The sequence below is a fragment of the Mirounga leonina genome, unplaced genomic scaffold, assembly GCF_011800145.1.
Source record: "Mirounga leonina isolate KUSES-001 unplaced genomic scaffold, KU_Mleo_1.0 Mir_93, whole genome shotgun sequence".
In the NCBI taxonomy this organism is placed as follows: Eukaryota; Metazoa; Chordata; class Mammalia; order Carnivora; family Phocidae; genus Mirounga; species Mirounga leonina.
This window is the reverse complement of record NW_023270854.1, coordinates 37,155,926-37,171,825: the sequence shown is the minus strand read 5'-3', so window position 1 is coordinate 37,171,825 and position 15,900 is coordinate 37,155,926. Positions and strand designations below refer to the sequence as shown.

Here is a 15,900-nt window from a genome sequence, read left to right as displayed (position 1 = left end):
TCTGTTTCATAAGACAAAATTTTGCTTTAAAATGTATGGTCCTAGATTATAAGAGATATAAATTAGTCTCCTTCATTTCAAATAATTAATTTCTGAAACTAGTGCAATCTGAATTGAACTCTTCTGTGAATCGGTTTTGGGAAATATCATTAAAAGTCTATTTTGTGGAGAACAAACTTAGCTCTTATTGTTCTTCCTCTATTTTTTTTTGTTTCATTCATTTTTTTTTTCAATAAATACTAACTGGACATATCATTTACTGATTGGATTTTGCTAGGCACTGTGAAGAATTTAAAATGTTTGAAGTCACCGCCCTCAAAAACCTTACAGAGAAACATACAGAAAGTTAACTAGAAAAGAGATGTCACAAACGGTACCAATTGAGGGGTACAGGCAGTAAGGGCTGTGGGTTTGGAGGCCAGTCTTTCCTTCCCTGACATTTTCAATCAGAGCTTTCCAGCTTGCCATCCTTTGTGATTTATTTTTAGCAGTTCTTTTCATCTCATTCCAACATACAGACAGATGCAGGAACATATCACTGGTTCTATCCTCTGTCTCTCTATTGCTTCAACATTACTTCTAAGCTCTTGAAATAAAAATTGGAAGCTGTATCCAGACTATTTTGTGAATGTCAGATTATTATCTACCCACTTCCTCTGGAGGAAAGGAGATAGGGTTCTGTGAATCAGGAAGGGTGTGATCTCTATATACTAACCATACCTGCATATTTAAAATCATAAAAAGAAAGTACTTGACTGTGTTCAGCACTGAATTGTTACCAAATTGAAGACACTTCATTAACAACCCTATTCTTTTCCAGTTATTATTTAGGCCAGACCCTGGGTACGTCATCACCCATGGTGAATGGGAACACACTCTTCCCTAAACTCTGTAAACCAAAGCTGTTCCATGCCCTTCTTTCCCTTCCTGTCAGTAGGCAAATCATCCTTCACTTGTAGAAACAACTGGTGAGGCTCTTTGACCAGAATAACTGGCATCACATTGGTTTTCACCAATATTTTCTTTTACCCTTAGGTGAGTTATTTTGTACACAGCTCCATTATCTTTTGACCTGTCTTCTGCAACCCAGTTCTGTTAAATTTACCCTCAGGTAGTCAATGTCTCTCACACTCACATATCTTTCCACTACTATGGCTATAATTACTTCCTAGTGGTTTCATTGCTTCTATGCTTTTTATCTGCCTGACTAGAGTATAAGCACCTTGGGGGTAGGAACTGTGACTTGATCATTGTTGTATACCTAGAACTTAATTTGGTTCCTGGATATAGAAGGCACTCAATAAAGATTTGTTAAGTGAATTTTCAGCATTGAGAAAAAGGGATAGTGGGCTGTGGAGGCCAGAGGAAAGGCACCAAACCCAGACAATTATAGAATTAGGGAGGATTTCAGAGGAAGATCCACCTAAACTAAGAGCTGAAAAGTTATTGCAAGTTAGCCAGGCATAGGGAGCAGGGGATCCGGACCAAAAAATAGCACAGACAGAGAACCATATTTGAGAAAGAGCAGGGTCCATTGAAAGACAGGCAAAAAGATCAGCTATGCCTTCTGTTTATTGCCCCTGAGAATCAGAACAGGGTGGTATATGTGTATATGTATTTGCATGTATGAGAGAGGAAACTTAAGTTTTTCAAAAGCTTAATTAGATACAATAAAAAATCAACTCCAGCAACCTGTAAAACCCTTAATATTTCCCCCAAATTCCTCTATCAAACTAAACAACATATCCATTAACTTTCTCATTTCTTCTTTCTCCTCAAGTCAAATTTTAATTTTTTTAAACATTTTTTGATTCTCTGTTTTATCTGTTGGCATTTTCATAGCACTTTTTAAATGATTACTGCAGACAGTAGTATGGTTAAGCAGAGAGATGTGAACCTAACCACCTTGCATGAAATTATTATGCATAGAAAAACTGTTGCAGGTTCCAAACACTCAACTTAGAGATCAATATTTAGAAAATAACCTGCATCCAAACTAGGGTTTGGGGTGCACAGGGACAACCTGCAGCAGAATATGGTGGAAGGCAAACTGGTCTTGGAGTCCAAATGTTTTCACCATTCACTTTACTAAACCTCATGAGATTCTCAATATCATCATTTCTTGAATGGAATCTGTAATATCTGCTCTATATTCTTCATAGGTATTCCCCCCAAATTGAAAGAGAAACTATATAGGAAATGAACCACCTAACAGATGGTGGATGGTTGGATTCAGTTTGGCACAAGGTCATCTGCTATTGTAGTTATTTTTATGTTAGAAAATAAAAATTTTATACCTCCTCTAACAATTGCAACAGCATTGTGTATGGAAAAAATATGTATGGTGATTTAAATTAGTGAAAGTAAAGCTACACTTCTTAAATACTCAGTTTTAAATAGTTTGTCTCTGTGGCATCACTACAGCAAGTGTGTTTACATAGAAATGGCTCTTTGCCTCATTAGCATGAGGGTAGTAACACTGTAACCATTTTGTCTCCTAGAATGATTGAAGATAGTGGGAAAAGAGGAAATACCATGGCAGAAAGAAGACAGCTGTTTGCAGAGATGAGTAAGTATAGAACTTTTAAGGAACACCCTATCATTTCCATTGAACACTCATGGAAACACTGGAAATAACCACTTAATCCTTATGGCATTTGTGCTTTTCCTTAAAATCCTAAATCCCTTGTATAAAATGTACATTTGGGCAATTTTGCTTCCTATTAGGTAAGAGTGAAATTAGCGAATCATCACAATTTGTTACTAGACTGTATATTTTCTATGAAAGAAAAAGTTTTGCAGAGCCAAATGTATACATATATACATGGACACTATCAAGTCAACACTAGTGTTGACACAAATATGGTCCACTAAATTTTAAAATCTGTGTTCATGTCCCCACAATATCACTGTGTCTGGCATATTATAGGCACTAGATAAAAGTTTGTGAAATGAATTATTGAATGTTTTAACTGCAAAATGACATCATATGTTCCTGTGGGAAAGAAGAATCAGGCATGATCACCAGACCAAACTATACACTGTCATTTGGACTTTATGGAAAGGGGAAGAGTCTGTCCCACAAACCAGTTCCTAAAAAGTGAAAAGGAAAATAATGTTAAAAAGAGTTTGGAGGTGGGGCGGCTGTGTGGCTCAGTCAGTTAAGCATCGGACCCTTGGTTTCGGCTCAGGTCATGATCTTAGGGTCCTAGGACTGAGCCCGGAGTCAGGTTCCACACTAGATGGGGAGACAGCTTGAAATTCTCTCTCTCTCTCCTTCTCCCTCTGCCCCTCCCCCCTACTCACACGCATGCTCTCTCTGTAAAATAAATAAATAAATCTTAAAAAAAAAAAAAATAGAGCTTAGAGGTAACCTGCTACATGAGGGAGACCAAACCAAAACTATACTTACCTCAGTGGAGAATCCATTAAATAAAGGTTATTGATTTATGGAAACGCCTGGTTGCCATGTAAGTAATTGGCTGGTAGTGTCTCCATTACAGACCATAGTTTCTTTCTTTTTTTTTTTTTTAAAGAGAGAAGTAGAGCATGCACCAGCAAGGGTGGTGGGGCAGAGGGAGAGGGAGAGAGAAACTTAAGCAGGCTCCACGCTCAGTGCAGAGCCCAACTTGGGGCTCAGTCTCACGACCCTGAGATCATGACCTGAGCTGAAATCAAGAGTCTGACACTTAACCAACTGAGCCACCCAGGTGCCCCACAAACCATTGTTTCTTATTCATAAAGAAGAAGAACTTGTTGTAGTGGGGGGCACACATCTCAAATTCAATGTAAAAATATACTCCTCTTATTGTCTTTTTATCTCTCCTTCCTTGCATAAGGAATAAGGATAAGCAGAAGTGAGTAGTTAGCCTCCTCTCTGAGAAAGCAGTAGACAAAATTAGGTTTCTACTGAAGACTGGAACTGATTTGGTAAGAAGGAGGGTTGGGAGCAGATAAAGGAAGTCCCCAGATAATAAGATTCACATTTTTCTTTATCATTTCCCAATAATCTGGAGGCACCAAGACAGCGTTAGAGCTAACAAAAAGGAAAGAAAATTGACATTGATGTGAGGAACCTCAATCATGCTCCTTGCTTTTTCCACTTTCAGAGACCCGTCTGTAGCTCCTGAGAGAGTTGCAGCCATGACCTTCCAATTTTCTCGGCCACGTTTGGTCCTGTTATCTTCACTTCTGGCATGGCTAGCCACCTGGAATGGTGCCCTTTGTTGATACAAATGTAACCAAGGAAGGAACCTAATGACCTCTGCCTGTGTCCACAAAATGCAGGCCAGCATGGGTGTCCTCCCATACCATAGACTCTCAGACTGAAAGTCGGGAGCCCCAAACATCATGGGCCAGTGCTTTGTCAGAAAAAGAAAAATATGTTAATATTTAACCTAACAAAGCAGTAAAGTCTTGGGGGGAAGTCTTTGAGTTTATCACTGTTACATTAGGGATGTTTCAGCCAACACACTGCAAGAATTATAAAAGTGTGCTTATTTCATGATTTTGTAAATACTTACCCAAATTTAAGTACACTGTCCCAGTTCCTTCTAAACCTGGTGAAGTCCTTGGCACAAATATGGATGTCACAAATGTCAAAGGATGATTGACCTAAGTTTTATAGCCACAGAAACAGAAAAGCTCTAAATTTTTCAAACGAAAGAGACATAGGAAAATTGTGCATCCATTTCCCAAATGGTAACTTTATCTTCTCATAGAAACTTCTCCGGGATGTCATGCACTTTACTGAATCATTTTATGAGTTCTTCTGATTAGTGATCGGAAGAGTTAAGCAAGCCACACAAATGTGTGTCTTTCTTCCTTGGGTATGCTAAATAATAGACTCAGATGTTGACCAAAAATGGGAAAACACATCGTACCTTAACAGTGCTTTCGTGAGCATCCTATTTAGATTGACACTAAGTAGGACATGTCCACAGTAAGTGGGATTCTGCCAGATAAGACAACTGGCTGATTTCAAAGGAAGAATTGATGTTGATAGGTAGGCTGTCATACAAAAGAGAGAGGTGATCTCCTTGAGAAGGTGTTAAATAGTTGAAAAATATATGGGTTACCCCAGCAGCTCTATCAGCAAGACACCAAAAAAAAAAAAAAAAGACAAACTGTTATCAGGGAAGACTGACATCAGGCCTTGGAAAGTAAGTTCCCCCAGGAATCTGTGAGGGAGCTAAAAAGGAAAGAAGAAATTGTAAATCCGGTCAGCTAAGTATTTTCTAAAAATAATTTTTTTAAACAGCAAAAGAAAGTGCCAAGGAGAGTCTTTGTTTTGGAAATTACAAATGCCAAAGAAAAATTGCACATGAAGGAGTTAAGGCAGGGAAGACTTTATTCAAGATCATTGCAATGCAGTCAGGACCTACTGCAAGAGAAAAGAGATTGAATTCAACTCCCTAGAAGAGTTTTTATTTATTTGACAGAGAGAGACACAGTGTGAGAGGAAGCATAGGCAGGGGGAGTGGGACGGAGAGAAGCAGGCTTCCCGCGGAGCAGGGAGCCAATTCGGGGCTCTATCCCAGGACCTGAGCCAAAGGCAGATGCTTAACGACTGAGCCACCCAGGCGCCCCCGTGGAAGAGCTTTTAAGTACTGGGGTGAGCTATTGCAAGAGTCCTGAAGATTAGTAGTGGGGAAGGTGGTCAATTGTGTTTGCTAATTGTCCCAATTAGAAAGTTAGGCTTCTACCCTCCAGAAGAGAATCAGAGATCTCCTTCAATGATTGCATTTCAAAGGTTTGGCTCCCATGTCCTTAAGAAAGATATTCCTGGGCTGTAAAACTGGCAAGAGGCTGGGAGATTACTTCGCAATGGAGCAGACAAAGAATTTGCAATGAAAAGTTTTCTAAAATAAATGCTCTAAGGAAAGGAGGTCAGAGGCCTTGGGTCAGGAAAAAGCCTGTCTGAAGTTTAGTCAGGCTGAGGGGAATGTTAAGGCATCTTGGCCTTACAAAGGCCAAAGAACAAAGGGCACAAACAACAGAAAATAATAATTCACAAGAAGAGCAGTTGATAAGAAATTTAGGCAAATTCAGGTGATTACAGCACATCTGATTTAAACATCTACTCTGAGCTCATAACCACAAGCAGCAGAAGCAAGAAGAAATGGTAAAGAAAGGAAATTAAGGATAGCATGGACTCACAAATAAGAAAAAAAAAGACTAGCCTTATGTTAAAAACAAAACAAAACACTAGCCCTATGGCCGCCAAAGAAATTGATTTGTTAAAGAAATTCTAGACAAGTTGCCCTTAACCAAAAATTCCCTTCAGTATAATGCCCTAATTATCAGTTTATTTAGTACCTTAAATTAAAACTAAAAAGACTAGTTAAAGGTAAATGTCATCCTCACATTGACTTTTCAGCCATCAAATAAGTTTATCAGCTCAAATAAGTTTATCAGATTGGCTTTTAGCAGATAAATTTTTTGTTCTTGGAATTAAATCACCTCTGTTTTTCTGCTCTCAGAGGACATCACTCTGCCTTATATGACACTTATTTATGAACGTGTCACTCATCTATTGTGAACGTCTCCTAAGGACAAACCATAGACCTTTACCTTCAAATCCATTCACCTTAGATGCTGAATAAATGTTGGTTTACAAGCCTACAGGGCACAGGATAGGTATGTTTTAATCAGAGGAGAGTGATTGGAAAACATTCTTTCAGAACTTGGAAGACTACCTACTGAGATAAAAAAGGTCCTGAGGAGAAATCAGAGGGATACCACTGCCTTTGAACAGAGGAGGGATAGAAAATCAAAGAGAGGCAAATGTTGGTACTCAACAAACCCTTGAATTGTTCAAAGGCAGATAGTTCTTCAGAAAGTTGACTACGGTTAGCACATGGATAGTTGGAATGAAACCTAGAGTATGATTTTGCAATGCACACTATGACTTAGGAAAACTGATTTCAAAAACTCAGAAAAATGCCATGAATGAGACTGATACCATGAGCCCATCACACACCCTATAGGCCATGGTGGATACAGTGACTATTTTCACTTGCTTCTTCATTTCTCTTGCTCTTCAGCTTCTTTAAGATATTATTAATACCATGGGTCACTATCCTGGAAATACTCTCTTATGTAACCACTCTAGTCTGCTCTTCTGCTTTTTTTGACCATTCTACTTCTCTTTTTCTGTCTCTTGGCACCTTCCAGACACCCTTAAGCCAGATTTTACCAAAGTTTTGTTCTTGATCAATCCATTTATAACTTTACTTTCTCTCAAGGCTTCACCATTATTGTTATGGCTCACAAGTTCCAAGGAGTCCTTCAAAGCCACCTCCCATATTCTCATAAGTCAGCTTATCCAGAATAGTCAGTATATGAACTCAGTGTCCTTTCTAGCCTTGCTCCCTGTCAAGGTTTCTACTAATGAAGCAGCTTGAGGTGGGCTCACCATTAATTCCACTAAGTGCCCCTAACTATATGCAGAGTATCCTCTTGGAAAAACATTCCCAGTCTTGGCCCAAGATAAATTGGTGCATTTTATATGTTTGTTAATAATTCTGGGAATGTATTCCATAGTCAGGAATTCTATATCTGTATATCCAGCTGCCACTGATATATCCATTTGGACATCCCACAAGCACCTCAATCTCTGTAAGCCCAAAACTGAACTCTTCATTCACCCACCTATAAACCTATTCCTCCATGTTTTTACCTTAGCCCAATGAGGGCCTCCCCATCCCACTGAGTGTCCTAAGGTAGAAATGTGAGCATTATCCTTGACCCCCAAATTCCTCTCTCTCTCTCTTTCTCACACACACACACACACACACACACACACACGCACACACAGATCCAGTCAATCAGCAAGCATGGAAGAGTTCAGATACAAAGTTCATAGGCTTCATCTTTATTCTATAAATATTTCTTGGGTGAATTTGAAAAATGAATGAGATATTTAATTATCTGAATGACTATACCAAAGGCTTTATAATGAGCTATCAAAACATGAAAGGCAAACTATACATGAATTGTGTGAAACTATTCAGAATGTAATAAAATGAAAGCCAAAAATTAGGTAAGGTTGGTTGGTTGGATAAATAGATAGATGGATAAAAGGAGAAAAAAGAAAGAAAGAAGGTAGGAGGGAGGAAGGGAGGGAGAGAGTGAGGAAAGGAAGGACAGAGAGGAAGAGAGGAGAAAAATTTTGGAAGGAATAACAAAAGAAAGGAAAAACAGAATTTGTAGAATATAGCAGTGTGATCAATTAGAATTTCTTTTTTTTTTTAAAGAGAGGAAGAGGTGGGGGGTAGGGGGGAGTGTGGGGCCAGACACAGGGCTTGATCTCACAATCCTGAGATCATGACCTGAGCCAAAATTAAGAGTGGGACGCTTAACTGACTGAGCTACCCAGGCAGCCCTGTAATCAATCAGAATTTCTTAAGTGCATCTTTGCTTTCGTCTTTATCACTTTCTTCCAAGTATGACATGGTTATGAGAGATTTGAGGAGATGGTACAAGAACATCAAGTTGCCTTAGTGAATGAGCTTTACGTTTTTATTATGAAAAGTTTCAAATATATACAGGAGTCTAGAAAATAATATTCATCTCCACCCTTAATTATTTACCCCCAGCACCCTCTATATTATTATGAAGAAAATCTAATATATTAGATTTTAAATGAGTTGAATCTACATGTTTTAAAGAATTATATCCCAGTGGTATAATACTAAAAGAAAAAAGACCATCCGTTTTTTGTTTTGTTTTGTTTTTTTTCAGAAATAATTAAGAGGACATTGCAAAAAAGAAAAAACAGGGAAATACTATACTCATTTTTTTTTTTGCTATACCCATTTTTTCTTAAAAAGGGAGAATATAGATTCTTGAGCATCTAGGGTATGAACTTTTAAGTTTTATGATAAGATGGATTTTTTTTTCAGATCACGTAATAAATATAGTGCTAATCCTAGATATTTCAACATGCTAAGAACAAGGATTGCTCTACTGACTTCTTTATTCATTTATTAAAATTCTTTTTTATAAAGGAATTAAGTCAGCTAATTCCCCTTTTTAATGAGGCTACTAGACCGGTAGCTCAGGAAAATACTATGGCATAAAAATGAACCTGAATTTCAGCAAGATACTGGCAAAGTCTCTTACACTGTGCTTGTATTGGAGAAATGTGAGCTGAATCACTACAATTAGGTAGATTTATAGGTGGTGGTGTGACCCTGTCTGCAGGAATAAGTAATGGGTCAACTTGGAGGACAGCTTCTAGTAGCATACTGGAAGAGTCTATTTGTGGTCCTGTTCATGTCCTTGGTTTTAACCGACTTGGACACAGAAGACATGCAACTACTCCCATGGCAGGCTACAAACTTGTAGACTTTTGAGAAGAAAGACCACACATGTAAAACTGAATTAAGTTTATGGTTTACTGGGGCAGAGACAAATTTATTTTTAAAAAGTTGGATAAACAGGGGCGCCTGGGTGGCTCAGTTGGTTAAGCGACTGCCTTCGGCTCAGGTCATGATCCTGGAGTCCTGGGATCGAGTCCCACATCGGGCTCCCCGCTCAGCGGGGAGTCTGCTTCTCCCTCTGACCCTCCCCCCTCTCATGCTCTCTGTCTCTCATTCTCTCTCTCTCAAATAAATAATAAATAAAATCTTTAAAAAAATAAAATAAATAAAATAAATAAAATAAAATAAAAAGTTGGATAAACAGAGCAAGAGGCAGTGCACCATGTCTCAGCTCAGCTTTTTTGGGTCCCAGAACCATATGGATCCTGTGGTTGCCACTTAACATTGTTTTGTGCAAGGTGATATGAAAAGCTAATGTCTGAAAAGCTGAGTTTCGTTGCTCACCCCATCCTGTCTGATATTCAGGGCTTACATCCTCAGCCAGGAAGAATTTATACAAATAGGAAACATCAAGAAACCCTCAGACCCCTTCCTGACTCGAACAAAACAGAGGGTCAGTTAAGTTCACGTGGTGATAGGACAGGGAACGCGGTCAGTCTCCTGTCCCTAAGTATCATCTCTGTGCCCCTCTTGACTACGTGCAGGAGAGATGCACCTTTGTCAAATTGCCCCTAGGACCTCTGTGGGAAGGAGGTGCCAAGGAGCCAGTTTCTGTCCTCGGAGGATCTGGTCTTGCTGGAACTAAGACATTTAATTGTGCGACATTGCAGCCGTTTGATACCTGGGGCTTATCGTTATTCTCCCAGAACTTACACAAATAATCTATGTCCCTAATGTCTTCTTTTAAAAACTTATTTACAGATACTGAGACTCTCTTGAATGTTGAGTCAAGCTCAGCATCAATAAAAATACATCTTCATCCAGAGGAAAAGGCAGGTTTAGTGTTCAGGGATTTCTGATAGTCTCTCTGTCTCTAGAGAGTTCATGTTCCACAGAAGGACACGAAACTGGGAAGTCCCTTTGAAATGCCGGTGGCAAAATCAAAATTTTTAGAATGGTTACAAGCACGAGCTAAAAATTAAAAGAAACTAACCAGATAAATACAACATCCTATCTTTAGCCTCCAAATAAACATTTAACTAGAAAACAGAAAAATCTGACCAGATGTAGGTCCATATGATTTTTTAAAACCCGCTTTTTAATGAAAAGAGCCAGAAGAATGAGCCATTTATTTTTTTTAATTGCATTAGTAAGTGTCCTTATCAAAGTTGGTAATGATTGCTTTCTATATATCCTATATAGGCGAGGCAATGACTGTGGCATTTTAATTTTGTATATCTCATTCCGAGGAGATACGAGTCAGCCAGAGAGCAGGAAGACTAGAATGGATAAAGGTCTCAAAGCCATGTCTGATGATAATGAGAATCATAATAGCAACATGCATGTATTGAAGCCCTATTGTGTGCCTCCCTCTGTGGTAGACATTGTGCTTGAAATGGCTATGGAATTGAACCTCTCCAATCTAAAAGGTCAAGAAGTGTATGATCCCAGCTAAACTCTAAACTCCATGATGACAGGGGCGTTTGTACATAATCTTCAGATGGTAATGAAGATGCTAGTCATGATCATGATAGCTGCTTCCCAATGTGTGAGAAATAAATTATCAAATGGCAGGGAGAAAAGATTATGTGTATCCAGAAAGGATCAAATGAATTGAACTTATCGGGATGCAAATTAAAGCTCAAATGTAAAAAAGAAATTTCTATCACTTATTGTTGCTCAGAAATGGTATAAGAAATCTTTGAAGTAGTCCCACCTGCTATTAAGTGCTCACAGTACAAGCTTCAGACATTACCAGCTGGTAAAACTGATATTGTTACCCCCATATACATGAAGAAATCAGACACCGAGTAAAAACTTGTCAAAGTTCACACAACTAGGAAATGAAAGATTAAGCCTTACTGACTTTAAAGTTAATTTATTTTTACTAAGTTATAATCATCCCTATCTTTGAAAATAATCTTATATGGCCATTGTCCACATGTCCCTCTCTTGAGAGCATGTTTAAGAGAATTCCCGCCTTGGGTGAGGGTAGGCTCTACCTATCTCTTTGATCCTTCAAGCACTGTGTCAATGAGCCTGTTTGTCAAGTAATGCACTCTCATAAAAATAAATGTTTAATGATCTGCTTCATAAAGCTATAAAGCAATGGGAATATTGATATCATTTTTAAATGAATCTAAAGAGATCAGTTTGATTCTAGGGGATGCTAAATGCTCTCAATGCAGGACACTTGCTAATTCATCCCGAGTTTCATTAGGAAAGCACTTAATTGACCTCCTAATATAATTATTTCTAGGCCACTTCGTTTACCTCCTACCCTAACTATTCTATTTTGAAACATTTATGTAGCACTTTTACTGGTAAAGTTCAACACATGTCAAAATATAGCTCTGTGCCTTTATATCTGTTATGAACTATAAACATGGGCTTAAGAAAGCCAAATATTTGGAAGCAGAGAAGAACAGACATTTGTTGAAAGTCTGCTATGTTCTAGACACAGTCTAGAGATCAGCTCATTCAGAAAAGGGTAGGAGGATCACCAGGAGCTCCAGTGTGGATGTAGCAAGAAGCCCATCTGCAGAGCATTGTGAGGACACCAGCCCGAGCCTGGCAGAGGTTCTGGATAGAGTCATAGGAAATATTACTGGGTTGGTGGCATGGAAAGAACACACAGAGGGACTTGGATTCTCAGCAGAACATTCAGACCTGGTGAGCAGCAGAAGCCATGCTGGATTCTTGAGTAGAAGTGTAGAATGAGGAAAGTAGTTCAAGAATATGAGGACCATGCTCCTCTTTTTAGAGAGGAATGAGAAGCCACAGTGTAAGAAAGAGTAGTGGTTGTTTTTAGAAAGGAGTCTCCTCTGAGGTTGACGGGAAGGTTTGCAGGATACGCACTAGTAATACTAATGAATACACAGCCCGAACTATGTGCCAGGCAGTGTTCTCTGTGCTTAGGTGTAGTCATGCATTTGCCTTCTAATTCTGTGAAATAAGTAGTAGGAGTATCATCATCCCTAACTTCCAGATGAGAAAACTGAGGTTTCTAAAAGCAGTTGACCTGGACACGTGGGTGGCTCAGTCAGTTAAGCATCTGCCTTTGGCTCAGGGCATGATCTTGGGGTCCTGGGATCAAGCACCCACCCCCACCACCACCACCCCCCACAGACTGCGCTCAGTGGGGAGTCTGCTTGTTCCTCACCCTCTGCCCCTCCCCCCACTTGTGCTCTCTCTCCCTCTTTCTCTCCCCCTCTCTCTCTCTCTCAGATAGATAAATAAATAAATAAATAACAAATAAATAATCTTATAAATAAAAAAATAAAAATAAATAAAAGCAGTTGGCCTAAGGTCACACAGGAAAGATACCCCATATTCAGCGAGTGCTCACCTCGCAGCCATATTCTGAGGACCCATCACAGTGCATTTAAAATGGTTATTTGATGACACCGCTATCATCTTGCTGTTTAAAGTCACAACTTGAGCAGACTGTTCTCGGAAGTGGCAGACACCACAGGACTGAGGTCGTGTTCCTCGGCCCATGAACATTGTCGACAACCAACGTGCTGGCTACGTGTGCTCTCTTCCCCTATAACCTGAGGGATATGAGGCAGACCTTTTCAAGTCTCAAAGTTATATTTGTGTTCTAATAAAAATAAAAATCAAGTTAAGTGAATGGGTTATAATATCTATCGTTGTTTTCTTTATAAATATTACAAATCCCTTTCCACACACATGGCATACCATATGTGTACTTTTCTCCCCCCACCAGGGGCTCAAGATCTGGATCGTATCCGACTCTCCACCTACAGAACAGCATGCAAGCTTAGGTTTGTTCAGAAGAAATGCAACTGTAAGTATGCCAGTTGTTTGGACTAATTACCCTCCTGAATCCTATAGTTTATGTTTGTTACTTTGTTTATTAAAACTGGTTGTCTTGTAAGTGTTGATAAAAATATGTTTACACAGCAATAAAGAGTATCAGGATGCACAAATGGCAGAGAGACTATCCGTAAGTAATTCTGAAGGCTTAATTGCTCTTAACTGCTAAAGTATTGAAATGGATAAGCCTCTGGATATATATGGAAATCCTTCCTTGGGATTTTTTTTTTTTTTTAAGATTTTATTTATTTGACAGAGAGAGACACAGCGAGAGAGGGAACAGAAGCAGCGGGAGTAGGAGAGGGAGAAGCAGGCTTCCCGCTGAGCAGGGATCCTGATGCGGGGCTCGATCCCAGGACCCTGGGATCATGACTTGAGCCGAAGGCAGGCGCTTAACGACTGAACCACCCAGGCGCTCCCCCCCCACTTTTTTTTCCTTGGGATGGTTTAAATCTGGATGGATATTTTTCTTCTTTTCTCTAACCTTGGTATTGTCCATGCAGTGCCATCAGAATGGTTTCCATGAACATTATAAAACATCAAATATTAAGTCCTCTTTATATCTGTGTTTCCCTTACAAGTGTAGAAAAATGTTTACAAGCTCCTGGAAAGCACAGAAGTTTCTTTCTGAAGCTACAAAATTAGCCTTTTGTATCAGAGTATTAACTACATTTGCCTACATCAGACCACAGCATGAAAAGAGGCAATAATACTTGAAGAAACAAAGGGACTTGCTTCGACTTGTTCCCAAATTTTAAAATGTCAGCAGCCACTAGGTCACTAATCACAGCGGGCCTTTTGCATCTTCTGCTGCATCACTGCCCCCATCGGATCCCCACATCCATTTTTCTGGAGAGCAAAATTGCCTCATAGTTCATGTATATGAACTTACTCTTTTCTTTTTGAAAACTGACTGCTGTAAAAATTAATAACTATTCTCATTTTCTAATTAGTATAGGATGGATTAGAAAAATGAAAGCCCTAATGTTCTCCTGAGTACTTACACACAGTTTTTGCATGTGGCATAGGACTTAGACATGGTGAATGTGGAAACCAGCCATTTCCACACCTCTACCCTCCCGGAGTCTCTAGCTGATGTTCCGTGGGGCCCTGGGCAGGCTCCCCAGATCATGACTATGCAGGTGGGCAGGCAGTATGTGGTTAGTCTTCCAGTTGCTCATCTATAGCTTATTCCTCAGCTTCAGTGGCTAGAAATGGAGCTGAAATTTGGGGCAGGAAGAGAAGGGGGTAAACAAAGGTTGGCCAGATATCAAAGACATGTTTGACTCCTTACAGGAAGCTAAACCCATCCAAAAAAAGGGGGATGCAGGGAAGAGGCAGTGAGAAGAGCACTACAGATGTGGGAAGGAATCTGTGGGTGTACTTGCAGCCCTGAGCATTGAGGAGTCTATAAAAGGTTTTTCGAGGGCTAGTATTAAAGGACAAGGAAGAGACTCCCACGAAAAAAGGCTTTTCTCCCTCCCTCAACCCTACCACCCATATTCAAACAAAAGGAAAAGTCTCCAAATATTCAGCAATGAAAAAGTGATAGGATCCTCCTACTTTCTTTCCTCATCACCACGGGATGGAAGGGCGAGGAGAAAGAGCAGGGATGGGGGTTCTGACCCCATAGAGTTTTGCCAAGCAGAGCTTCCTTGGGTCCTTTCAGCAGAGATAGGGAATTGCAAAAAATGTGTTACAAAATGGTAGGGATGAACTAAAAAGTAAATAAACAATAAAGAAAAGGAAGGATGGGAGGGAGGGAGAGAAGGAAGAAAAGAAGAGGCGATGATTTGGCAACCAGCCCTGCAGCCAACATTACAAAGGCCCTAATTAGCACCAGCAACCCTGGGCCACATCGCATTCCTCCTGCTCACAGGTAATGGGCCTTTCTCATTCTTGGGCATCTCCTTGTCCTCTTCCTGTTCTTTAGTGCTCCTCAACCTTATCCTACATCCAGAATCATGTCATCGTCACACTGACCTCCTTGGAAAGCAGTGAGGAAAAGAGTGCTAGTCCATCCCTGGGGGAAACTAGAACTTCCGTACTTGTCTGGTTGTCCCTCAGTGCATCCATGCACTTACCCTTTAATTTAGAAAGCTTATAACGAGCTCCTATACTGTGTGTTCGGCACCGTGCTTAGGTGCTTGGGATAGAGTGATGTGAATAAGATGTGACCTCTGCCTTAAAGTTGCCCAAAGTCTAACTGGGTTAGACTGGATGGAATTTTAAACAGACTGCTAACACGGTATGGAAGTGTAATGGTAGGAATGTGGGCATGGTGTTGCGGAAGCTCAAGGAGGTAGTGCCCTATCTGGGCGTGAGGGCCAGTAAGAGGAGTTTCCTAGAGAAGAAGACCTCTAGCCTGATTCTTACAGAATTAGTGGACATTACACAGAGAAGTGTTATGCCCGACAAACTTATTTTAGGATGAGGAAAATCTCTTCTCGGCCTTTTGGCTAAGATCAAGTATAGGATGAGGAAAATGTTACATTCTCTACAAACTACACAAAAGTAAGGCTTAAGGAAGAGAAACAGGCAGGTTTTGAACACTCTGCTAAAATTAAGTTGCTTT

At 39.8% G+C, this 15,900-nt stretch overlaps 1 protein-coding gene across 19 annotated transcripts in view; it reads left to right on the top strand.

Annotated features, from left to right (window-relative positions):
- The window catches only part of DTNA (dystrobrevin alpha), a 342,111-nt gene that overhangs the window by 216,088 nt on the left and 110,123 nt on the right, over positions 1 to 15,900 (top strand). For all 19 annotated transcript variants that reach the window (XM_034996291.1, XM_034996293.1, XM_034996292.1 and 16 more), the window contains 2 exons: positions 2,502 to 2,569; positions 13,216 to 13,296. In XM_034996291.1, the coding sequence (XP_034852182.1) occupies positions 2,503 to 2,569; positions 13,216 to 13,296 (148 nt within the window). In that variant the 5' untranslated portion in view covers position 2,502. The remainder of the gene's footprint in view (positions 1 to 2,501; positions 2,570 to 13,215; positions 13,297 to 15,900) is intronic.